General features: G+C 35.5%; 1 protein-coding gene across 1 annotated transcript in view; it reads right to left on the bottom strand.

Annotated features, from left to right (window-relative positions):
* Window positions 1-19,903, bottom strand: part of LOC122791436 (myelin regulatory factor-like) — a 796,328-nt gene extending 776,425 nt beyond the window's left edge. The window contains exon 1 of the mRNA XM_044059179.1: window positions 19,472-19,903. Within this exon, the coding sequence (XP_043915114.1) occupies window positions 19,472-19,517 (46 nt within the window). The 5' untranslated portion in view covers window positions 19,518-19,903. The remainder of the gene's footprint in view (window positions 1-19,471) is intronic.
* Between the last annotated feature and the right edge of the window lie 3,700 nt (window positions 19,904-23,603).

Below are 23,603 nucleotides of genomic sequence, written 5' to 3' on the forward strand. Positions count from 1 at the left end.
TCCAGTGGGCAAAATTGACTGAGTTGCTTGATAGTATTCAAGGCTTGCTCTTATCCAAGGACATTCAAACTTTCCTAAAACTTCAAACAGAGGCCTTGCAGCATCCTCCAGAAGCATCTTATACTAATCTTCAAATAAAAATTAATTATAACACTCTTTCATTTTCTAATCATCATATACAAGTGAGGATCATGCTGTTTGCAGTCCAAACAGGGTAGACCAAACTTCTCTAACCTTAGCCACACTCTCCAAAGCATTTTGTGGATTCCCTGTGTATTTCCAAGTAAGTCCTGGAACTGGAATAAGGGTTACATCATAGGGTTACCTCACATGTACAAGGTACAGAGTTTGATTCTGACCTCTGGTTATTGGAGAAGGATCACACACATATGTCCCAAATGGAGAAAGCTATGCCACTCTACTTGTAAACCAGGAGGGACAGAACATGGGGGGAGGGGGGGTATCACTCTTGGAGGGAAATTTGTAAACCAAATGTTGAGACCCTTGGCAGTTACCATAACCAGAAGAAGTTGTGACATTATCTGTGTACTTACTTACTTATGGAGTATTAGAAGCTACAAATTTATTTGTAAAGTATCACACTACCTGTGGATATACTTGAAGGTTATAGGCTGCTTATTCTGAAATTAAACATCAAAAAATTAAATAAATAAACCACACGGACAGCTGGGTTTTGACAGAATCTGAAGACTGACGTATGCTCGGAGTGATTTGAATTTTATTTTTTATTTTTCTTATTTTTTGTTGACCAAATTAGTCCTACTTAGGTAGTGGCCTCTTTCCAGGGAAGACACAAGGTGGTATTCATACTACAAGGGGAAATTTTAGCCAAGGCATTCCAGAATTTCCCCTATTCATCATTGTTGTGAGTGGGGCACAATTTGCATGAGCTCTTCCTGTAATCATTCCAGGTGCAGAGGCACCCCAGAGAAATGGGACAGCGGATGTAGACAGAATGAGATAATGGAATAGTAAAAGAAATGGAGTAGAAAGTAAATACCAAGACTGATAATGTGTGCAGGATTCTGAGGAGATATTCCAAAGAAATCTGTTTGATGGAGATGAGCTGACAAATGATGGATGTATAATTACAACCCTCCAGTCAGGGGGCTGTGGAGTGATTTACTTAAAGAGAAAGTGATGCAGAGTGAGTCAGAAAATGAAGGAGCTGTTTCCTCTGGGAACATTATGGAGAAAATAGAAAAGGAGGATGCTGAGGCAATCCTGAAGAATAGCGATGAGATAGAAAAGAAAATATATACAGAGAAAATGAAAGGAGGCAACCAGGGAGGAGCAGAAAATAAGGCATAAGAAAATGAAAAATGGAAGTATGTGGTAAGTATTCAAAGTAAAGAAGACAAAGAAATGTACAGGTATGAAGAGTGGGACAATTTAATATCTCCTTTGGGTGTAAAAATTCACATAAATCTTGAACAGAGATGGAAAGGGAGACTTTGAAAGGACATCTGAAAACTTTATGTAAAGAAGTACTGGACATTGCAAATGTTTATGATAAAAGGGGTTTATGGACTGGTGGATGGGGCTGTAATATTGTGTTAAAAATAAAAAGAGAAACAAAATATACATACATCAAGCATGATAAATGTGGAGGGGAATAGGGCTCTCATAAGGTACTGGGGATAGCCCATTTTTTTTTTTGGAAAAGAAGAACATTTGATAAGTAACTGTGATAAAAGAAATTTATATTTATGAGGAAATAGGACATGATGCAAAAAACTATGAATTGAAATGTAATAAATATAACAAAATTGTACATTTATGGATGTATTGCAAAAATTAAAATAACAGTAAAGAAAAAGAAAGAAAAGAAATGAACAAAGAGAAGGAATTTTAGAAGTAGTAGCAACAGAAGAGAAATCAGATTGAGAAAAAATAATAAATAGGAGATAGAAGAATGCTATTGCTAAAAGGGTAAAAGATAGAAAAAGAAAATTTAAATGGATAAGTATCCACCTCACGACAGTAATACAAACTGGATAAAATGAAAAAAACGCGAACGAATCCAATAAGAGGATAGCCACCAGGTTTATTAAGCGTTAATCCTTGAATATTTTTACAAACACGCTTCCGGTGGGGACAATGCTCCACCTTCTTCAGAATACAAAGTTCCTAATAACAGATACACCACTTTTATTAGTTTTATTCCATTTACCTGCCATATTTATAAAAACATGTAATAATTATATGAATTATATATATACATATATTTTTTGTTGTTATATTAATAAATATATAAATAAATTTTTAATCGAAAAGTTTACTATAGATTTTTATTAGTATTTTCATTGTGTATATTAATGTGTGTATATTAATTGATATTAAACTAGCAAAACATTATTTTCTAGCATGTGGACTTAAATAGAGTAACATAAATAGTATAATCTAATGCTTAGTGTTTTTTTAGTACCAAAATGTTAGCAATATTATTAATGATAACTTGAATTAACAACATAAGTTTATTAATAACATAAATAATAGACAGAATTTTCAAGAAAGTGATTAGCTCATCAATTATTTTTTATACAAAATGTATCAATTTTGAATAGTTATAATAAATGCATAATTTTAATAAATAATTTTAACAAATGATTTTACAAGTATTAGCAACTTCTATAAACTAAATGGAGAAGGTACGGACATATTTTAATGTCAATTTAATTTTTAATTATTAATGTTAATTTGATTTTAATTTTACATTTATTGTATTTTATTTGATCATATCATTCATTCATACCATCCATTAAGGGTTAAAACATTTTCTACAAGGAATCAGAGAGGCATTAACGAAAACAGCTGCTTTTTTGTCCTAAATGTAGATGTGTTATTAAGCGGCTGCTGTATGTATTTGTATAATACTAAATAAGAGCACGTCCTAGCCAACATTTCAGTATAGGCGAGCCCTTTTTAAATGTTAAATTTTCATTCATTTTTTACAGTTTCAACGTTGTTTTTAATATATATGTAAAGTAAACATACATTTCAAGCGGAATAGCGACATATGTTTACCTATTTATTTAAACACATAAAACATGAGTAAATGAACTCCAGGTGTTCTTGTTTTGCTAAATAAAAGGAAGTGATGTTTATCAATTGTTCTTTTAAAAGTAATAAAAGTGGTGTATCTGTTATTAGGAACTTTGTATTCTGAAGAAGGTGGAGCATTGTCCCCACCGAAAGCGTGTTTGTAAACATATTCAAGGATTAACGCTTAATAAACCTGGTGGCTATCCTCTTATTAGATTCGTTCGCGTTTTTTTCATTTTAAATGGATAAGTAGAAAAGAAACAAGAATGGAAATGGATGAAAAAGAATATGCACAACTAATGATTGGGGTTAGTATAATGGTTAAGGTGTCTGAATCACAGATACAATGTACAGTGTTTGATTCTTACCTTTGAGAGGCAAACTGGCTAGGCTTACAATGCCCTACGAAGAAAGACAGCTGAGTAATTAGCTATAAACGTATGGAACCATGAATCTAAGGAAAATGGAAAGTGAACATTTTACACTGCTTTCTGTAAATGTGAATAGTAGTAAGAATATATTAAGAAGAATAGGAATTTTGGAGTGGTGTAATATATGTGACATATATGTAATTATATTAGAAAACACAAGATTTTTAACAAATGAAAAATATTACAGAGAACTCTGCGGTGGTGGTGCTGCGGTAGCGTTGTCGCCTCACAGTTAGACTTTACCCGTTCGATTCTCAGTTAGAGCATCTTCTGTGTGGCAACATGCGTGAATGGGCGTTCCTTCGTTGAAGGTTGTGCGTTAGGCCCGGCAAGCCAGCACGTAAAAATCTACTGCCAATCATTAGCGGACCGGAGTTCCGCTGTGGCGGCCCCTAACCAGGAAAAGCCGAAAAACACAAACAAAACAAAGAGAACTATGGGGAGAAAAGATAATCTGGAAGTTGGGAAATGACAAGCTTTCTGAAATAGCCATATTCTGTGGAAATACAGTAAAGATATTAGATCTAGCTTTAGCAAAAATTATAAGATTAACCGCTGTAGATTTAACATGGAAAGAACAAGTATATACAATTATAACATTACATGCTTATACTAATTGTAAAGAAAGGGAAAGCTTATTTCATCAGATTTTAGACTATGTAGTAATAAATATAAATATTATAATATATAGGAGACTTTGGTTGTAATTTTAGAGGCAAGCATAAAAAGAAAGGAAATTATATAAGAAAAATGTTAGAAGTTATAAGATGTGGTTAGCTAAAACTTTGGGACAAAAAATCATGGATTTACAAAAGGGGTACGATAGAACTAAATTAGATTATTTTATAGTATCAGAAAGTTTAGTTATAGAAGAAGGGAAGGTAGTTAAAACAGGGTTTTCTGATCATCTTGCAATATAGCTAGAGATTAAGGAAAACAATGAATATATAAAAATAGGCAAAGGAATAAAAAGGATAAATGAGGAAGTATGAAATGAAGAAGGAAAGACATTAATAATACAGTTCAAGAAAGATCATATTAATATCAGAACATTTTATAAAAAATACTCTGAATGGTGGATGACATTTAAGGAACAAATATAAAATGTTTTTTACAGTGGCAGTACAATATGAGAAAATTAGACAAAAGAACTATAGAATAACATATAACGATGCATTGAAAGTACTATTACAAAGAAAATGATTATGTTGATGTAAATAAATGAAAAAAATGAGAGATTAGTAGTAAAACTGTATAAATATAAGCATGATGACTTTGGTGGTATTGTAAAAAAGAGAAAAAGAGTACAAAATGAAGAAATAAAATGTTACCAAGAAAAAACATTTTTGTGGAAAATAAAATTGATTATATAGAAAAAGCAAAATATAGTATAAGAAAGTAACAATAAGGCATTACTATGTGAAACCATGGGAAAATCCAGCAGATGAAAAAATGAAAGCTACAAAAATAAGAAGCAGGCGGTATACTCAGAAAGAAGAATGTCAATATTCTTTGTGGAGAATGGTAATAGATAAATTGCCAATATAAGGAAATATGCCATATAAAAAATGACATCTGTTTACATTATCAAGAAAAAGACACTATAGGACATGTGTTTTTGAAATGTAAAACAGTAAAAAAGTTATAAGGAAAACTAAAGAAGATTACACATGGATATGATTAAATATAGATATATTAACATAAGTAAAGAATATATTAAAATATATAAAACATTATTTTATGTTATATGGGTTATATGGAATGAAAGAATAAAATGAAAGAATAAGTTATGTTTAATGGTGAATGGATTTTAGCAACAATATTAAGTAAAGTCTGGTTATGGAAAAAGGAGTGGGGGTCTAATAGAGCTGAAAATTTAGTATGGTTATAAGGAAAATTATGAATATGTATAAATATATTTCTATAGCTCTACAGTTGTATGTTTGCAAATACGCTGTAAATAAGAGTTCTTTTTGTATATAAAAAAATACCCCTGCTCTTTTCAATGGGTGTTGTGAGATCTCTTCCATCCACCTTGGCTATCACCAACTGAGGCAGATGGGGCCTTGAGTTAGCATTTCATCCAAAGGATGACACACTCAGATGTGCACCACCCCCTTTTGCTGCAATGAAGTTTCAAAGATACATCTTCTTGGTGTGGGAATAGAACCCACAGCCTTCTACACCAAAGGTGAGTGTGCTACCTGTCAAACCACTGATATGAACTTGTGCTTTTCTTCTGCTAGAAGTAATGTTGAGTTCATACTTGCACTGTAAACTATTGCTTTGTATATTATTATGTTGTTTAGTCTGTACAGTGACAGACTTTTTTTATCAGCATCCTTCCTTGACAGAATTTAAGGGACTGTCAGAATGAAACAATACACTATGAAAATCATTTTATGATTGAAATTATTTTACTCCTCTAGAAACTTTTGTTCATCTCTATGACTTTTACAGCTCTTCTGTCTGAGAAACATTTGCATTTCATGAAAATATCTGAGTCAGTCAAATTAGTTGCCTTAGCTAGCTCAGCCAAAGAAAGCAATGTAGAGCTGATTGCCTCATAAAACGTTGTAGATTGAAGTCCTAGAATACAGCTTCTGTGTAAATAGCTATCAGCAACTGTGCACTTAGATAACATATTTTAAAACATGTTGTTTCAGACAGCACATTAGGGCAGAGTCATATTTTCCATGCCAATGTTATTTCTAAATGTTACCACATATCAATGAAACCTAAACAAATCATACATTAAAAAATTAATGGCATAAAGTGAATTCTTGATTTCAGCAGGAATTAATATCAATTTAATTTGTACTGGATTTCTGAAATATATACTACATTACCTCCGGAATGTATTAGTTTTTACAGAAGGAAAATGTGAAACACTACATAAAGCATTATGCAAAAAGCAATAACACATATTATCTTGTAGTAGTTTATAATTATTTTAATTTTAATACTACACAAAGTGTGTTAAAGTGTAACAAGCCCCTTCTTCCAAAGACAACATCATGGCATCTCTTGAGAGCATTCATAACATTTTCCATACTTTGACATAATTCAAAATGCAACATATATGCAGACTTCTGTAAACCTAGAAACCCTATTCTTCAAAACATAGGCAACAATCATCAAGTCTCAAAGAATTCTGACAAATTTCTAAATAGTAAATTGCAGACATTAAAATGTAAATCATTTTCATCAGTTAATGCACACACCAGACATGGAAGGGCGGCCACGGTGGTGCAGCGGTTAGTGTTGTCGCCTCACAGCAAGAGGTTCTCCGGTTCGATCCTTGGCTGGGGTGCCTTCTGTGCGGAGTCTGCATGTCCTGCCTGTGGTCATGTGGGTTTCCTCCGGGTGCTCCGGTTTCCTCCCACATCCCAAAAACATACTGTAGGTGGACTGGACACTCTAAATTGTCCCTAGGTGTGAGTGCATGTGTGTTTGTACCTTCTGTGGAAGGTTGGCCGCCGGGCTGGCAACTCGACACTGTAAAACTCCACTGGCAATCATGAGCAGACAGATGATCCGCTGTGGTGACCCCTAACTGGTAAAAGCCAAAAGATGAAGAAGAATGCACACACCAGACATGAGATAATAAGGGCTCACTGTCCTTTCCAAAAGGTTACACTGTCTCCATCTTATACCTTTACATAATTGAAAATCATGAACAAAGGCACAAAACGGAATAAAGAAGCTGCATTCTACCTCTTCCTTTATCGTTTTATCTATACCTTTGTATACTACAGCCTTTTTGCATTTAAGAATAGATTACAAGAAGGAAAGGACATTTAAAACACTTGACTATTATCCATAATATTTGTTTTAGAAAGCATTTCTGGGTGATGTGATAACATGCCTGAAAGAAGAAGTATGAGAATTCCACTGAAATTATACAATTAAATCATCAGCTCTGCCTGATATGAGATAAACAACAGCCTGTTGTCTCTCCTTTGTTTAACCCAATCCCCTGGCTGTAAAAGTAAGGCCCTAAGTGAAAAACCTAGGCAGGTAGGCAGATGCATTAACTCAAACTTCAACATACTATAAGTAAATCATATTCTCCATTTTTATACTTAACTGACCTGAGTACCGGTTTACTCATGTGGCATGTGGCCCTTCAAATAGAATCTACCACATATTCCAATTTTAATGAATGTCTCACCCACTTGAATATTTTGAAAAGTGGATGGCCACAAAAATATAGGATACATCAAGTATTCAAGCTAAAGAGATAAACAAGGGTACTGACGAACACAATGTTCAATGGTCAGCTATGTGGCTACTATCTGACTAGAAGTTAACTGTTTTAACCATTGTTAAACCGTGTTGGGTCCCAAGAATACTGCATTTTTATAACCACAGCCAGGAAACCTAATTAGTGACTGTTGCTAATGTAAGTAGCTTTCTGGTCTTTCCTTGAATCAATAGTTTGTTTACTGATGATGACCAAAGGGATATAGGAAGCAGCAATCAGTTCCCATATAGTTCATCATACTTATGCATGACGTTATGTGTTTCTTTATTTGTTCGATTATTTATTTACTTATTCCCATTTGTTCACCAGGAAAGTCCTGCCGGATCACTAGAGACCCCTTTTCAGCAGAGGCCTGGGTTGAAATGCTCTAACAGATTTGCAAACAATTACACTCAGTGTAGTTCCCTCTGGACAGCTACAAAATGTGAGCTACACCAGAAAGTGTCCCTCCTGGAATAGATGAAAACACAGAGCTAAGTGATAGGTTTGGTGATGCAAGTAACACTCAGTAGTGTATTATTTTGGCTTACCAATCCTCAACAACGTTAAGTAATTGATTATAAGAGAAGTCTGTGATTAAAGGGACTATGTTAGCTGTTGAGAAATAATGTATGTCCAGTCTAATTGAATTAGACTTGATATTTAGATGTGCTAGAAATTTAGTAAAATTTGTTGAGCTACATGGCATCTCCAATGTATCTCAACACATTTAAACTTTATTTTATTTATTTATTTATTTTACATTTGTTAACCGGGATGGTCCGACTGGATACATGTCCTTTTTCAGCGGAGGCCCGGGGAGAAAAGCTCCAACAGAGTTACATTGATAATTAGGTACAGTAAATGAGCTGAAAGAACTTAACAAAAACATAGGCTATTTACATACAAGTACAAGACTGCCATTACTATTTCTGAGATTACTACAAATGTAACATTAATAACATATTAGCAAGGATGGTAGGCAGTATAATGACATAGAGTTAGACAGGATACATATTTCTTTATCACAGTATGCAAAGTACTTATCATCTTAGCTAGTTGTTTATGTTTTAGTTAATGGCACAGAGCTAGTCTGGGTTTGAGCAAGGACATAGCCAGTGTGACTTGAAGTGGAGTTTTAGACTATTTTTGAATTGACTTAGAGAAGTTGCAAGCATGATGTTATTTGGGAGAGAGTTCCATATTTTACCAGTGGTGTTGGCAAATAGCGCATTGCCACCTAGGTTGAGAGATTTAGTTGTTTGGACAAGGAGTCTGTTTGCTGAGCAAAGGCAGCTTAGATTGGAGTAGGGAGTCATTAAGTTTTTTAGTGCTGGGGTATTCTCAGGTTGTTTAAGGATTTTGAAGGCCTCTATGAGTTGGGACTGATGAAGAAGGTGTGGGAATTCTATCCATCCAAGCTTTTTCAGGTTAGTACAGTGGTGTGTTCTGTAGGGTAGGCCTGTAACAAACCTGGCAATGTGATTATAGCAGGATGAGAGCTTGGCCAGATCAGATTTGTTAAGGTGAGTGAGGACAGGAGAGGCATATAGTAGGGTAGAGAGAAGGTGTGAACGGGCTGTGGCTGCCCTGGCATTCGGGTAAGGAAGGCTTTAATTCTATATAGGGTCCCAAGTTTCTTGTTGACTGACTTAATGGCTTGGTTGATATGTATATCAAATCTGAGTTTATTGTCAATGTTTACTCCTAATAGCTTTGTATAGGTGTCTGGGGAGATGATGGTCCCATTATTGGATTTTATAGTGAAGTTTTCAGTCAGAGATCTATTGGTTGGGTAGAAGAGAAGTAACTTGGTTTTGTTTGGATTTAAGATCAGGAGATGGTTGGCAAGCCAGTTTTCGACTTTGGTGAAGCTATGTTGGGTGGTAGTTAGTAGATTTGCAAGAGAGGCATTGGAACATATTATAGTCGAGTCATCTGCATATTGAATGCAGGTGGCTTCAGGGATGACTGTTTGGATGTCGTTTATGAAGACTGAAAAGAGGAGAGGTCCTAATATGGAACCTTGAGGAACTCCTATGGTATTTGGTAGTAGGCAGGAGAGCTTGTTTTGCCACATTACTGCTTGTTGTCTCCCAGTGAGGTAAGCTTGAAACCAGTCAAGGGCTGGAGTATCTAGATACAGGGTTTTTAAAGTATATAGAAGTAACTGATGGTTTACCATATCGAAGGCTTTCGATAGGTCCAGGAAGAGAGCGGAGGATATTTTTTATTATTCCGGTTAAGATTAATGTTTTCAGTAAAAGAGAGGAGGGCAGTGGTTGTACTATGATGGGGTCTGAATCCATGTTGAGAGTCTGTGAGTAGTTTATTTTGGGTTAGATAGAGCATTAGTTGGTTGTGCATGCACTTTTCCATAATTTTGGCAAGTGGTGATAGTATGGCTATAGGTCTATAGTTGGATAGTTCTGTGGATGAACCTCCTTTGTGGAGTGGAATAACATAGGATATTTTCCAAATTGAGGGATTGAGGCCTCGGTTATGGTTCTGTTAATTAGGATTGAGATAGGGTAGGCTACGACATCTGCAGCAATTTGCAGGTATTCAGCCGGCAGAAGATCGGCTGAAAGGGTGGTTGGCTTCAGTTTTTTCAGAAGGGATCTGATAAAGGATGTGGACACTGGCTGGAAGTTAAAAGAGAGTGGTGAGTCGGGTATATTGTTTATAGAAGTGTGGGGAGGAGAAAGTTGGTTAGCTAATGACTGGATGGTTTCTGTGAAGAAAGTATTGAATGAATTGGCTATATCTTCTTGGCTCTTGTCAGATAATGTTCCTGGGGTCGGAGTAGTGGATTTGCCTGGTTGGAGAAGTTTATTTATGCCTGCCCAGTACTTTTGAGGGTTATTCTGATGTTTATGTTGCAGATTGTAGAAGTAATTTTTCTTATCTAGTATGATGGCTTTTTAGTCTCATTTCTAAGTTGTTGGAATTTGATACGATCTAGGGGTAGTTTGGTAGTGCGCCATTTATCCCACGCTTTGTCTCTAGTTGTTATTTTGGTTTTGGTGTCTGTTGTTAGCCAGGGTGCTAGTTGAGTTTTAATTCTTATTGAGCGTTTAGGGGCATGCGAGTCAAGTATAGTAAGGAATGAATTGTTAAATGATGACACTGCCTCATCAAGGGAAGGAACTTTAGTTTTGTCCAGTTACATGATTTGAGTTCAAGTTGAAATTTAGTTGGGTCAAAGTTTTTCTTGGATCTGATAGACCTATAAATAGGTAAGCTTGTACAATTAATTTTGTCTTTCATGATGTATGTGAGCAGGTGATCACTAAGATCATTAGGGAGAGTTCCAGACATATAGTTCTGGGGATGACTGTTGGTGAGTATCCAGTCTAGTATACTCTCTTTTTGGTTATTGTTACCTGTACGTGTGGTAGATGATATTATCTGAGAGAATCCATGTAGGTTAACAGAGATGGGGTTGGACTGTGCTGTGCATTGGTTCCAGTCAATATTAACATCGCCCAGGACAATGGTTTCTTGAGGATAGTTGTTGGCTATCCAATGTAGAATGACCTCTAGTGTTTCTACATTGTTCCCAGGGGAAATATAGCTGACAATTTGATGGTAAACCCCATCAAAAGGGCTGTGTAGACTATATTTGGCATTAACTGAAATGAAAATAATTCATTTTCAGCAGATTCCTGAAAGACTGGATCTCAGACAGTCTGACTGTTATACAACAGAGTCTCGGTATGTATTACATAAATGAAGAGCTGCTCTGCAGGAGAAAGAACCTGGAATTATATGACAGTCATCATAAGATTTTTGATCAAAATTTTGAGTAGTAAAAGGCAGCTTACTAGCTTAATAACAGATCTATAGAAATAACAAAGGGATAAATGCTCTTCCTGATTCCTTATGGTATTATGAAAACAATGATTTTCAGATATGACCGAGTGATGACTTCTAGTAATGGCCCCACCTTATTCCACCTCTTCTTTGCCTCTGAGGCTGTTTAATAGGAAATGACTAATTTCCCAGATTGCTGATAGTGTTTTCTTCAATTCCAGACAAATGCTGGCAGTGCAGTAAAGACATGGTGGGGGAACATGATGGCATATTTCCAGTAATATCCCCATCACCACTTAGCCCCTTTTGGTCTGATGATTTGGGTAAAGTACTTGTTTCTAAATCTATACTATTGTCAAACAGATTATTATATATGGTGAGTGTTAACTGCTCAAAATGTGTCATTAGCACCTGGAAGAGGTTAAACTTTTTACAGTCAACAGCTGAAAGAAGTTAGTTATTAAATAATACTGATTATTTAGTACATAATACTGAAAGGAAACGTCAGCCAACTATATAAAAAGTGTGGCCCCAAGGACCAAGGTAGGGCTATACACAGATTATCTTGTTCTTTTAATATAATCTTCCTGAGTCCTGGATTAATGTACAACATGATAAAAAGATGACATTGGTTTCCTGATCATCTTCCAGTGAATGCTTGTTTGTTTGTGTCTTTCGGCATTTCCCAGTTAGGGGTCACCACAGCGGAACTCTGGTCCACTAATGATTGGCAGTTGATTTTTACGTACCGGCTTGCCAGGCCTGATGCACAACCTTCAACGAAGGTACGCCCATTCACGCATGTCTCCACGCAGAAGACGCTCTAGCTGAGAATTGAACCGGACAGCGTCTTACTGTGAGGTGGCAACGCTACCGCAGCACCACCACCGCATCATCTTCCAGTGAATGTATACAACAGTAATGCACTGTATGTTTATGTTGTTGCTGGCTGGAATGTTAATTCATTTATTAGTGTACTTAACTGGTGCATCTTCAATCTCATGTGTTCCAGAAATTCCCATCCTCTTATCCCCCAACCTTTCTTACTGTTGTCACTTTAATATTTTTAATTTACAAAAAAAAAGTGCTATAGTTTCCATCTGGTACATAAAATTTTACCAGCTTCCTTTTTCTTCTCTTTCATTCTTTCCTTCTCACAAGCATAACTAGGTATAGTCAAAGCCTCTATAAAGACATGACGCTGCATCTTTCATTTCAGCTGGATTGCCTAAAAGTAACTGGCCAGTTTCACGTGTCAAATCCAGTCTGTATTTATGTCTGGACCTTGGTTTTCACCTGCTAAGCCAGTCTGTATTTATCCCTGGACCTTAGTTTCAACCTAACCCAGTCTGTATCTATGCCTGGACCTTGGTTTGTACCTGCTAACCCAGTCTGTATTTATGCCTGGACCTTGGTTTGCACCTGTTAACCCAGTCTATATTTACCCCTGAACCTTGGTTTGCACCTGCTAACCCAGTCTGTATTTATGCCTGGACCTTGGTTTGCACGTACTAACCCAGTCTATATTTATGCCTGGACCATGGATTGCACCTGCTGACCCAGTCTGTATCTATCCCTGGACCTTGGTTTGCGCCTGCTAACCCAGTCTGTATCTATGCCTGGGCCTAGGTTTGCTCCTTCTCTTGTGTTATCGAGTAAAGTCTGACTAAAACAAGATGTCAGTTAAAACTTTTATCTTTCATGAGCTGGTCAATGTTATATTTGCAAAAGACAGCAGAGTTATTTGTTTTTTTTTTTTCTAAATGGAAGGAACTTTGGTAGCTTACCAAATTTATTTTTGTTATATATTATTTGTTTTGTCTGATGGAATGATTTATTTTCTAGCCAGACTATTTGTACATAATTTTACTGTTTTATATCCGAATAGTTTATTCCGAGAAGTTTGACACTAAAACTGTAAGTCTGCTGCTGAATACAATGCAGATTTCCTTCTAGCAGGGGTGAGAAAAAAAAGTGGATGAGACAATGCAAGCAAGGCTTCTTTTGATAGTTACTGAGTGTCCATCATTCAGAATAAAGCTAAAGACTGAGAAAGTTCGTTAGAAATAAAAACACTCCGAGATACAAACACAATGGAGAATGTGATGGATTCAGAGAAGGTACACCTGTGGAAACCAACATTTAATAATGCTTGAGGAGACCCACCTTTGACTAGCATAAAAATTAATTCACATTTATGCATCAAAGATATTGAAACATGCTTGCAAACTACTTTTCTAACTTACCATCACAAACAGCCTACAGCAAATTTGCAAAATGTTAGTATTAAAAGTTTAAATAAATGGTCTGAAGAGTGCTGATGGCTATTTGAGTGCAGTACTTATGTCTGTATCTAGGTTTATAAATTCTCTGTTTTTGAAAAGAAATTCCAGTGGTCCACTTTTATCATTTCTTAAGCAGCCTTTGGAAAAATAGGACATGTCTGCATATTTGCATTTGATATGTAAATTCCAAGTTAAAAACTCAATTTCACAGACAGTTCTGAAGGAGTTGAGACATGGTAAGTGGTATGATTCAGAATTAGCTATAACACGGAAAATAAGTTTTCATACATTTCTTGGAAATGTTTAAACTGTGATGAATGTACATTCATATGTCAGTACGTCTGCTTGCGTGTTCTCTAGCTTTTTAATTACAAAATATTTGGTAGTAATTTGATTATTAAAAATAATGCTCCAAATCAGTAGAATAAAATAATTTCATAAAAAAAAAATCTTGCAATATTATAAAATTCAATAAATATAGCTAATTAATCGGTTATTTCTGGTGAAAAATGTCTCAATCCGAAGCACAAGCCATAACTGCCTAACTTACAGAAACAACTCAAGGACATTAAGTAATGCTCAACTTAAGTGAAAGTCGTGCACATCAGACCCTTCTTTGTCAGTTTAACAGCTGAGTTATACTACAAGAACAAAAGATAAAAAGTCCTCGTACCACCGAGAAGAAATTATAAACAACACTCGGCAAAGATTAACAATTACAACTAGCCATTAAATAATACTGTATACTGACCAGTTGGCATGGAGCATACTTTCTTTGCACTAACAATTTCAGATAAACAGGAAATGCCTTCCCTGCACTGCTCACACCAGTGTTTAATTTTGTAGATTTCAAGGATAAAGCATATTACCTCGCTGAAACAGATGATCTTTGTAATGAAGAGCATTCCCTGTGACAGTTTAATACCATTAGCAGTAGGTGAAAGACACTAATACATTAATATTCATGACAGTTCATTTATTTAGCATACTGTTTCATTTGTTACATATACCACAGGTCAATAAAATTAATATGAAATGATAATATGCATGAAACATTAGCATGTGGTGATACCATAAAACATTAATAAAGGAAGGCAGTTTAATGCTTAGTACTCCTAGCCCTAAAGAAATCCAATAAAATATGACTTAAGTTGTTTCTTCGAAGTTTTAACCTACCTATTTTCCTATCAGAGTGATTTGAAATGAGTAAGAATAGTCTTCTCAGAGTTCAAGTAGCCTGTTATTTAAATTCATACTGCAATTTAAGGAAGATTTTATATTGTTCAGAGCAGTTCAATTTATAATACAACAAACAAATAATATGGTGATTTCTTTATTTAATATGTAAGGAAATTGCAGCTGTAATTTTTCTATGCAACTTGGTATAATGTTTTAGTCTATTTTTACAATAACATATAAAATCAACTGCTTTAATATTTTCCATAAAATAAAACATAGCGAGATTTCAAGTGCTTCAGAACAAACCAATCAAAGTTGTTTATAACACTACTTCTACCTTTTTTTTTTCATTTCAGAGCAGCAGTTTCTAGAGATAGGAAAATACATATAGACTAAATAAGGCACTGTATTGTAAACTAATTCATAATTCATTAGCAGCAAGTAAGAATGACTCAATCTGCTAGTAAACAGAGAATAAAATCATACACAGATGCTCATGTTTCCCCAGTATTTGTTCTTTTTTGGAATACTATGTCCATTTGAGCAATATAATATCCAAGATTTGTGAGCTTCACATAACAAAGATCAGAAATGAAATGCAGTTACATATAAGAGGAAGTGTCCTGTATGTAACTCAAATATTGTCAAAGTAATGTTTTGTCTTTTTCAAGATGGTGTTACAGAAGTTCTAAGGAAACCAGTTTTACCTCTTTCCCTAAATTCGCACCAACAAAAAATTTTGCTGTATGTGGCAATTATAAAATATCATAATTCCGATAAAATGTTATTGTATTTTTAACTTATAAAAGTTTCTGTAATAGAAACTGTTTAATTTAAACATAGTTTTCTGCATTAATTTCATGTTCAATAAGAAGATATCTTCTAAATAATATTACATATATATATATATATATATATATATATATATATATACACACACACACACACACACACACACACACACATATATTTTAAGTGAAAATGGGTGACATACAGTCACTACTTCAGTTGTTCTTCATTGAAGTTATGGTGGTGTATGCCTGTCGGTGAATGTTTTGTGCAGGACAAACATACTTGGACATGCTGTATAAATATCAGGTTTTCCATTGATTAGCACAAGCATTCATAGTATAACTCCTGTGCATGTACAATTCACCATAAATGTGCTTCTTAAACAGAAACAATTATAAACAACAGAACAGACTCAGAAGTAAGGGGCTGCTTTTAGATGAGTCTGTTGTTAGCTTCCTAGTTCTGTTTTAATAATAGTGATAATAATAACAATGATGGTAAGAACAATAATAATAATAATACAACTGTGTATGTGAGGCAGTTATAAAACCAAGTAAACATTATTCTAATGAATTGTGTTATGGGCAGGAGTGACATCTATGCACAGCCACAGAATCACTAGACAAGATATCAGAGTTATTCCCCATCACTTTACCCCAGACAGCCCATTTGCACAAAGGTATCATGTTTACACTTACAAAATGCTGAAAGTGTATATCTCAACAGCAAGCAACATGTATGACAATAAAAATGATAAGTGGCTGAAGAGAAAAGATAAACACAGTGCCTGCAGTCAGGTTATAAAAACTTCTATTTACAATATATATTTTGGGAGTGTACCATAAGAAATGCTTAAAAGAGTGCTCAAGAATTCCACAAATATATTTAAATTCTGTCTTTATTTAACTTATAGTCTGCTTATTTTTTCAAACCCTTTCTTTGGGAAAAGGATAACATCAAAAATAACAACAATAATAGCAATAATAATCAATAGAAAACATATACTTTTTCTTCAGAAATAAAGTACCACTCACCATTATTCTGAAACTATATTGTTTATATGTTCAATAAAGAGTCAATAATATTTACATATAAAGCACATCATAAATCTGACGACAAAATCTAAAATTTAAAGCACATGTGCATGATTTGTGTGCCGAAAAAAATCATATTAAATGTAAGTGCATGTGTGTATAATATATTTCTTATGAAATCTTGTCATTAAAAGCAAATAAAAGTACTAAAACAATAGTTGTGGTGACTTTTTTGTTGCCTTTGGTGTTTTTATGTATAATGTATATGCATATGTATGTGTGTGTGTGGCTATTTATTTATATATATATATATATATATATATATATATATATATATATATATATACACACACATACACAAATGTGTGTGTGTGTATATATACATATTATATATATATATATCTATATATATATATATATATATATATATATATATATATATATATGTACACACACATGTGCATTTATATAGAGAGATAGATGTGTATGTGCATCATACAGGAATACATACACACTCATAAAACACATGCATATTTTTGCACATTTTGTAACTTACAACATCTAAATACTTGAAAAGCACAAGCCTTACATTTTGACTTTCACCTAATGAAATTTATTATCCAAAATTGTCTGCAAAATAACTACAATTTGCACCTTGGTGTTGAACAATTTTTCATAGGCAGTAAAGCAATAACTTTGTTTAGTTTTAAAAACGCTGCTATATGAATAGGATAATGTAGCAGGACAGGTAAGAAATTTTCAAGTTTAATCATAAGCTTGCTTTCATACTGGTTAGATTACTCTAGACAGACTTCAGAACTTGAAACTGCGTAATATACAAGTGCAATGAAGACAAAACATAAAGCAACAAAGTAAACAATTCAGAAGAAAGTATTGTTTTGCATCTACAAAATTTGGGGATTTAATGGCAGCACTAAACAGCATTCATTCATTTTATGAACTCTGCTTTGCTTTCTTTTCTTTGAATTATTATGACAGGTCTGCAGACATTAAATGTAGTTTTTCATTTATATGTTCATTTCACAGTTTTCTTAGTTAAATATATCATACCTAACTATATTTAACCACTAATTTGAAAGTGCAGTGCATTAGATGTGTGTGCTATTAACTAATGAGTACTATTATAATTTCCATCTGCTGCCCAGAGTTTTTTTCTTTTCATTTCTTAGAGGTGGCAGGCATTCCACAACCTTTAATTTAGCATCAGTCCACCCCAAGTGGCCAGCCAGCTTTACAAAACGGCTCAAATTTAGAATTCATTGACATTAACATTTTTTTTAATTTATTAACTCATCAATAAATACACAAACTAAGAGTATTAAGCACTGTGTGAGTTTAGAAATGTATCCTATCCCAAAAAGATGCACACGGCAAGCTTTGAAGTATATACGGGGAATTGTTCCTGAGAATGTCACCTATTGGTCATTAATTTTTATGTTAAGGTAAACAGCATAACGCTCAACCAATCGGGGGCAAATTTCAGCAAAATCAGGGGCAAATCCAGGGAAAAAAAATCAGTGACATTCGGAGGACACTTCTAAAATACTATTATTATTAACTTGACCCATTGGCAGAATAAGAAAATGTAAACTAGTATACATTTACTGAAGTGCAATGAGTCTATAACTCTTAATTATTGTCATTACTTATTAAGTGTATTTCACCACCTTCTTTCCAAATGACGCCAGTTTTAGGAGGGATTAAGAGGGACCGAGCTAAAATGTGAAACAAAATCAGATACAGTTGAGAGGTAAGATAAATACGTATTTCGGCACACCCTACATCAGCACAAATAACAGTAAACACCTGAAGTAGCAAAAAACCCATATTTAACATAGTATACAACGTCCAGTGTATGACATTATCAAAGGTAACTTCGCATGCATTTTGAAAAATCTTGCCGTGTGAATATTTTAGCAGAGGATACACTTCTAAGCGCACACATAGCTTAGTATTCTCAACTATTTTTTGTCTTAGAAGAAAACGGAACATATCGAAAAGATTTTGCTGCCACTGACGAGACCCGCTTCCAAGGAACAAGCCAGCGGTAACAATTTATGGAAATGGTAGATATTTCAACAAGAAACCATTTTGTTGGGGTGTTGAGCTTTAATCACATTTGCGCAATAAACATCAGTTATCAAAGTTGTTTAAGGAAGTACAGTGAAAAAGTGAAGTAGCAGTGGCTACCGTTAATAAGGCGAGATAATCTCTTTTGCACTCTACTAAGGTACCAGCCTATGAAACAAGTGACTGGTGCACTAAAAAATATTCTGCAGTGACTCCACTGACCTTTTTACCTTCCTCATTCAAAGAGAGTGTTAGAAACGACGGCAAGCATCTCATGTAACATTTACATTCGTTAAACAAAAGTAAAGACATAGAGCTACTTAACACCAAATGTCAAATCTCCACCTAAAAGGCTAAGAGATGGGAAAACCTCTGCACACATTTTGTTTAAACATTAGAAATAATAATCCATGTTAATGACTCGATTTCAGCACAAATGTATTTGCTCGTTAAAGATTTTATGCTTATAGAGTCATTCTCTTGGTCGATGGCTAATGGATTGCCAAAGGACAATGGCTTTTTAAGTCTTACCTTCGAAGAACCTCTGCAGTGCCTCTGTCTCGTCCACTACATCCATGGCTCTCAGCTGGCCGCTCTTCTGCCGCAGTGCACAGCCATGAACCGCACAGCTGCTGCTGCTCGCGCTACACCCGTGCCGCCCGCTCGCCACCCGCACTCAGCCCCTCTCCTAGCAATGAACGTGACGCATCAGGGAAGAGACCCCTGCCGAAGCGACACATACACGACTTGAGCGTACACCTTCCGTGACCCACTCCTCTTCAGCCCGGACAAAACAATAAACTGAGCGCCTAGCTGGGAACGGTGGGAAATGACTTGGAGGAAACTTTTAGGTTTGCTGTTCTCTGGTCAGTTTCGGTACTGAAAAAAAAACACACTGATAAAAGACTTCAGCACTCTCTGCCGGAGTTTAAGGTTTCAGCAAGGCACTTCTTTTCAAAGCTATTTTACGTCTACACACCGCTTGTGAAACTGCTGCATTTTTCTTTCCAAATTCTCCTAAGGAGGTGTTCTGCTTTTTTTCTTTCTAACTATGCTTTGGTCAATCTGTCTCCTTCACTGTGATGACGTCATCGGTGTTGCCGAGCTAGTCAAAGCGCTTCTATTACCTGAAAACTCTGCAGATGTCCGATAGCAAATGGTTATAACTGCGAATTCAGCAAATTTAGTGCAATTACTAACGTTTCACTAGAATACATATTCTACTTTTGTTTCAGTGTACTGTTGTTTTGCAAATGACTTATTGGCTAGATGTCTACAGATTTTGAACCGATGATGCATGTTACAGCATTCTTAACCCTGGTCCCTAATCAGTTCAGCTTTGTCAAACGCGGGTCCTGCCTCCCTGATTTCTTTAATTTGTTAGAAAAAGTCTGGAAGCAGTGGGCATAGGTTATGCTGTCAATACAGCTTATCTGGATCGTCAATCAATGCCTTCAACACTTTTCCCATGTAGTCAATATTGACAGACTTGTAAATCTGAGTATAAGTCCCATATGTCGTTTAGTAGATAGGTAACTGTAGAGTGGCAGAACCTAAGTGGTTACAGTTGCAAGTATCCGTTCAGAAAAAAAAAGACTCGGTGCTGGCCCCTCTCGCGTTTAGCATTCATTTCTGGGACCTTCAAGCCAAACACACCTTATTTATGTATTTATTGTTTGTTTATTGGGGTAGTGCTTTGATAAACATTTACTAATTTCAGGATCAGCCTAGATGAAATACAAACCATTTCACAAACAAAAAATACAGAAATGTAAGCAACAACGGAGTAGTTCAGTCTAATTAGACAGTAAACAAAAATGTGCATATGCATTCTAATGAACAAGCACAGTGCACTGAACAATCAAAAAGAGTGTAATGTACAATAAATACATTAGTTTCAAACGTGCATCAACCTTTGGTGAATCAGAAGAGAGGAGACTAGGAAAGGAGGTACGTTAGGTAATACTGAATGTTCTGTGTTGAAGCAGAAGCATCTGGCTTGGATGAAACGCCTTTTGAGTTGAATAAGTGGTGATTTCCTTGATGTAGATGGGAAGAGCTTTCCAAATAGTGGGTGCCCGGGAGAAGAAAACAAGTGCAGTGCTACAGAGATTGGTTCTAGGGATAATGAGAGTCAGTTGAGTGTAGTTTGTTTAGTTGTATGAGGAGGATTATTCATGAAGTCTAGTTGCAAAAGAAGTAAATACATAGAGTTGGAGTAGTTTGTAGAGGTGGGATCCTAAAGGTAGCTTAGATCTTTGGTTTATGGGTAGCCTTTTGGCTAGAGGGATACAGTGATGCTCACAGATAATTGAGTTCATAATGAATCAGCAGATGCTGTCAGAGATAGTCTGCAGTGTGGCGATATTTTGGGGATCTAGACACTCTTATGAGTAATGCCTTACCTTTGGCCATCATGTCAACGTAGTAGTTTACAAATCCTTCTATCTGTCTGAACTAATTTCCAAAGGCATCTCTTCTTGATCCAAACATGTTTTAATTCTCATTTTCTCATCTCTTTATCAGTTCTGTTAATGAATATAATGTTCCTTATAGCATGTATTTGTCAAAATATGGCAGTCAACTTCAGACACCTGAAAAGATTCTTTACTATAAGTATGAACATCCTCCAGTTACTCAGTTATCCAAAGCAGATTGTCATCCATCTCCTTATACATGCTCTCTTACAGACTTCTCCATGTTGATCTGTGTATAGCCTTTTGAGCCATGAAATACCAGACCCTTGTGGACCTCCTATTTCTTTCAACAACATATGGTTCCTCAAATACCCAGTTAAAGTCTTAAATCTTCAGCAGCAGATAAGTAAGGCATATTGACCTACTAAATTCATATTCCAATATATCTCCACACCTCTGGAACAAACTACCAGTAAATTATCAAACAGAGTTGCACTCATGATACATTCAAGGTAAATCTAGATAACTGGATGGACAGCCTATGGACAGCCTCAAATCCTCTTCCTGCATATATCGTGTTGCACTCTGTAAGGCTGGAGAGAACCTCTGAATAAGGTTTATTGGCTTGGCTTATAATGGTCTACAAAATGACTGACTTAGTGGTCTGCAGACTGCCTGCATAGTACTTACCTATGAATCTACATGAATGCATATGCTAAAATGGAACAACGAATGTAATGTTTTTTTATGCCAATGGATGCTCTTACAGTTTATTTTCCCTTTTCCAAGTTTATTTTACAAACATTTATTTGTTGTTTTATGTCTTCAAATAAATACCTCTGTGTTCATAATGAAGGAGGGGTGCTTTTCTTAGAATCATATATAGGTGAGCTGGTGCCACATTTCCCGAACTTGCACCCCTTTAACCCAAACTTCAAGACCAAAGGAAAAAAAGGTGTTTTTGAAGCTGAGGACCAAAGAAAAAATAAAAAGAAACCAAAGTTCAGGACCAGAAAATAAATACATTCATTACTACATAACTTGATAAATCAATCAATCAAGGTGAGCTGATATCTGCTGTAGCAAGGATCCAATGCTTGCTCTTTGCTATACTTACTAACACTCTAAGCAACACAATACATTTATTTAAGAAGCAGTGGTATCACTCATAGTTTCTTAAATGAATGTCAGTCCTTCATTTGCACCCAACTTGCAACCGTCAATCATGCCCCCTAACAATTCATGCCCAGGGCACCGGCCTCCTTCACCCCACCTTAGTTACAACTTGGGTGCTTCTTAACTGTTATAGTTGTCAGCCTTGTTGCCACAGTTTTGCTGGTGCTGTTGAAATGCTGCAGGCAGTAAGCAGCAGAAGCAATCTGTTAAAGGTGCCAAGGATGAAACACTTCTTAATGAAGAGATTTTTCTACAAAAAAAAAATTCACCCACAAGCAATACAAAATATTACATTTTATAACCAAAATAAAGTGTTAGATGGGTGTAGAATTTGAGTTGTTTTTATTGCTTTTTGCAATTGTATCGTCACTATTCTGTGCAATATTTAGAGGTAAGATAGAAAATATTTTTGCAGTGCTCAGCTCTAATGCAGATCAGAAACATACCGACTTAGCTCACCTCTGAATTCCATTAAAGCTGTCCTGTGAACATCTTTAAATATCTTCCTACTCAGTTTTAACAATTGCAAATAGGCAGGTCCTCAAAGCCTTGTCCAAGGCAAAAAACACAGCCGCTATGGGACCAGAAAACATCCCAAGCTGTCTTCCAAACTGGCTAAAACATGGACTAGCATCACCATTAAGTACCCTTTTCAATTCTAGCTTAACCACAGGCTTTGTTCCTGCAGAATGGAGAACAGCAACAGTTATTCTCTTCCACAAAGGTGGCCTAGCAACAGACCCAGGGAATTACAGACCCATAAGTATGACCATCCTCATCTGTAAGGCCATGGAACATATCATTATGGACCTCATAAATAAAGATATAGGTAACCTCCAATCCCTGGATCCTACCCAATTCAGCTTCATCAAGGGCAAATCCTGCCTGCTAAATCTGGTGGACTTCTTTGAAAATGTGACAAGGGCCATTGATGATGGCAAATCTGTGCACACAGCATACCTCGAATTGGCAAAGGCTTTTGACACAATTCCACATTCAGGCATTACCAATACACTTAGCAAACTGAATGTAAACCCCTTCATTGTAAGATGGATTGCCAACTGGCTCAC

Source organism: Protopterus annectens, chromosome 17.part0 (assembly GCF_019279795.1).
Source record: "Protopterus annectens isolate FY-2018-M chromosome 17.part0, PAN1.0, whole genome shotgun sequence".
Classification (NCBI taxonomy): domain Eukaryota; kingdom Metazoa; phylum Chordata; order Ceratodontiformes; family Protopteridae; genus Protopterus; species Protopterus annectens.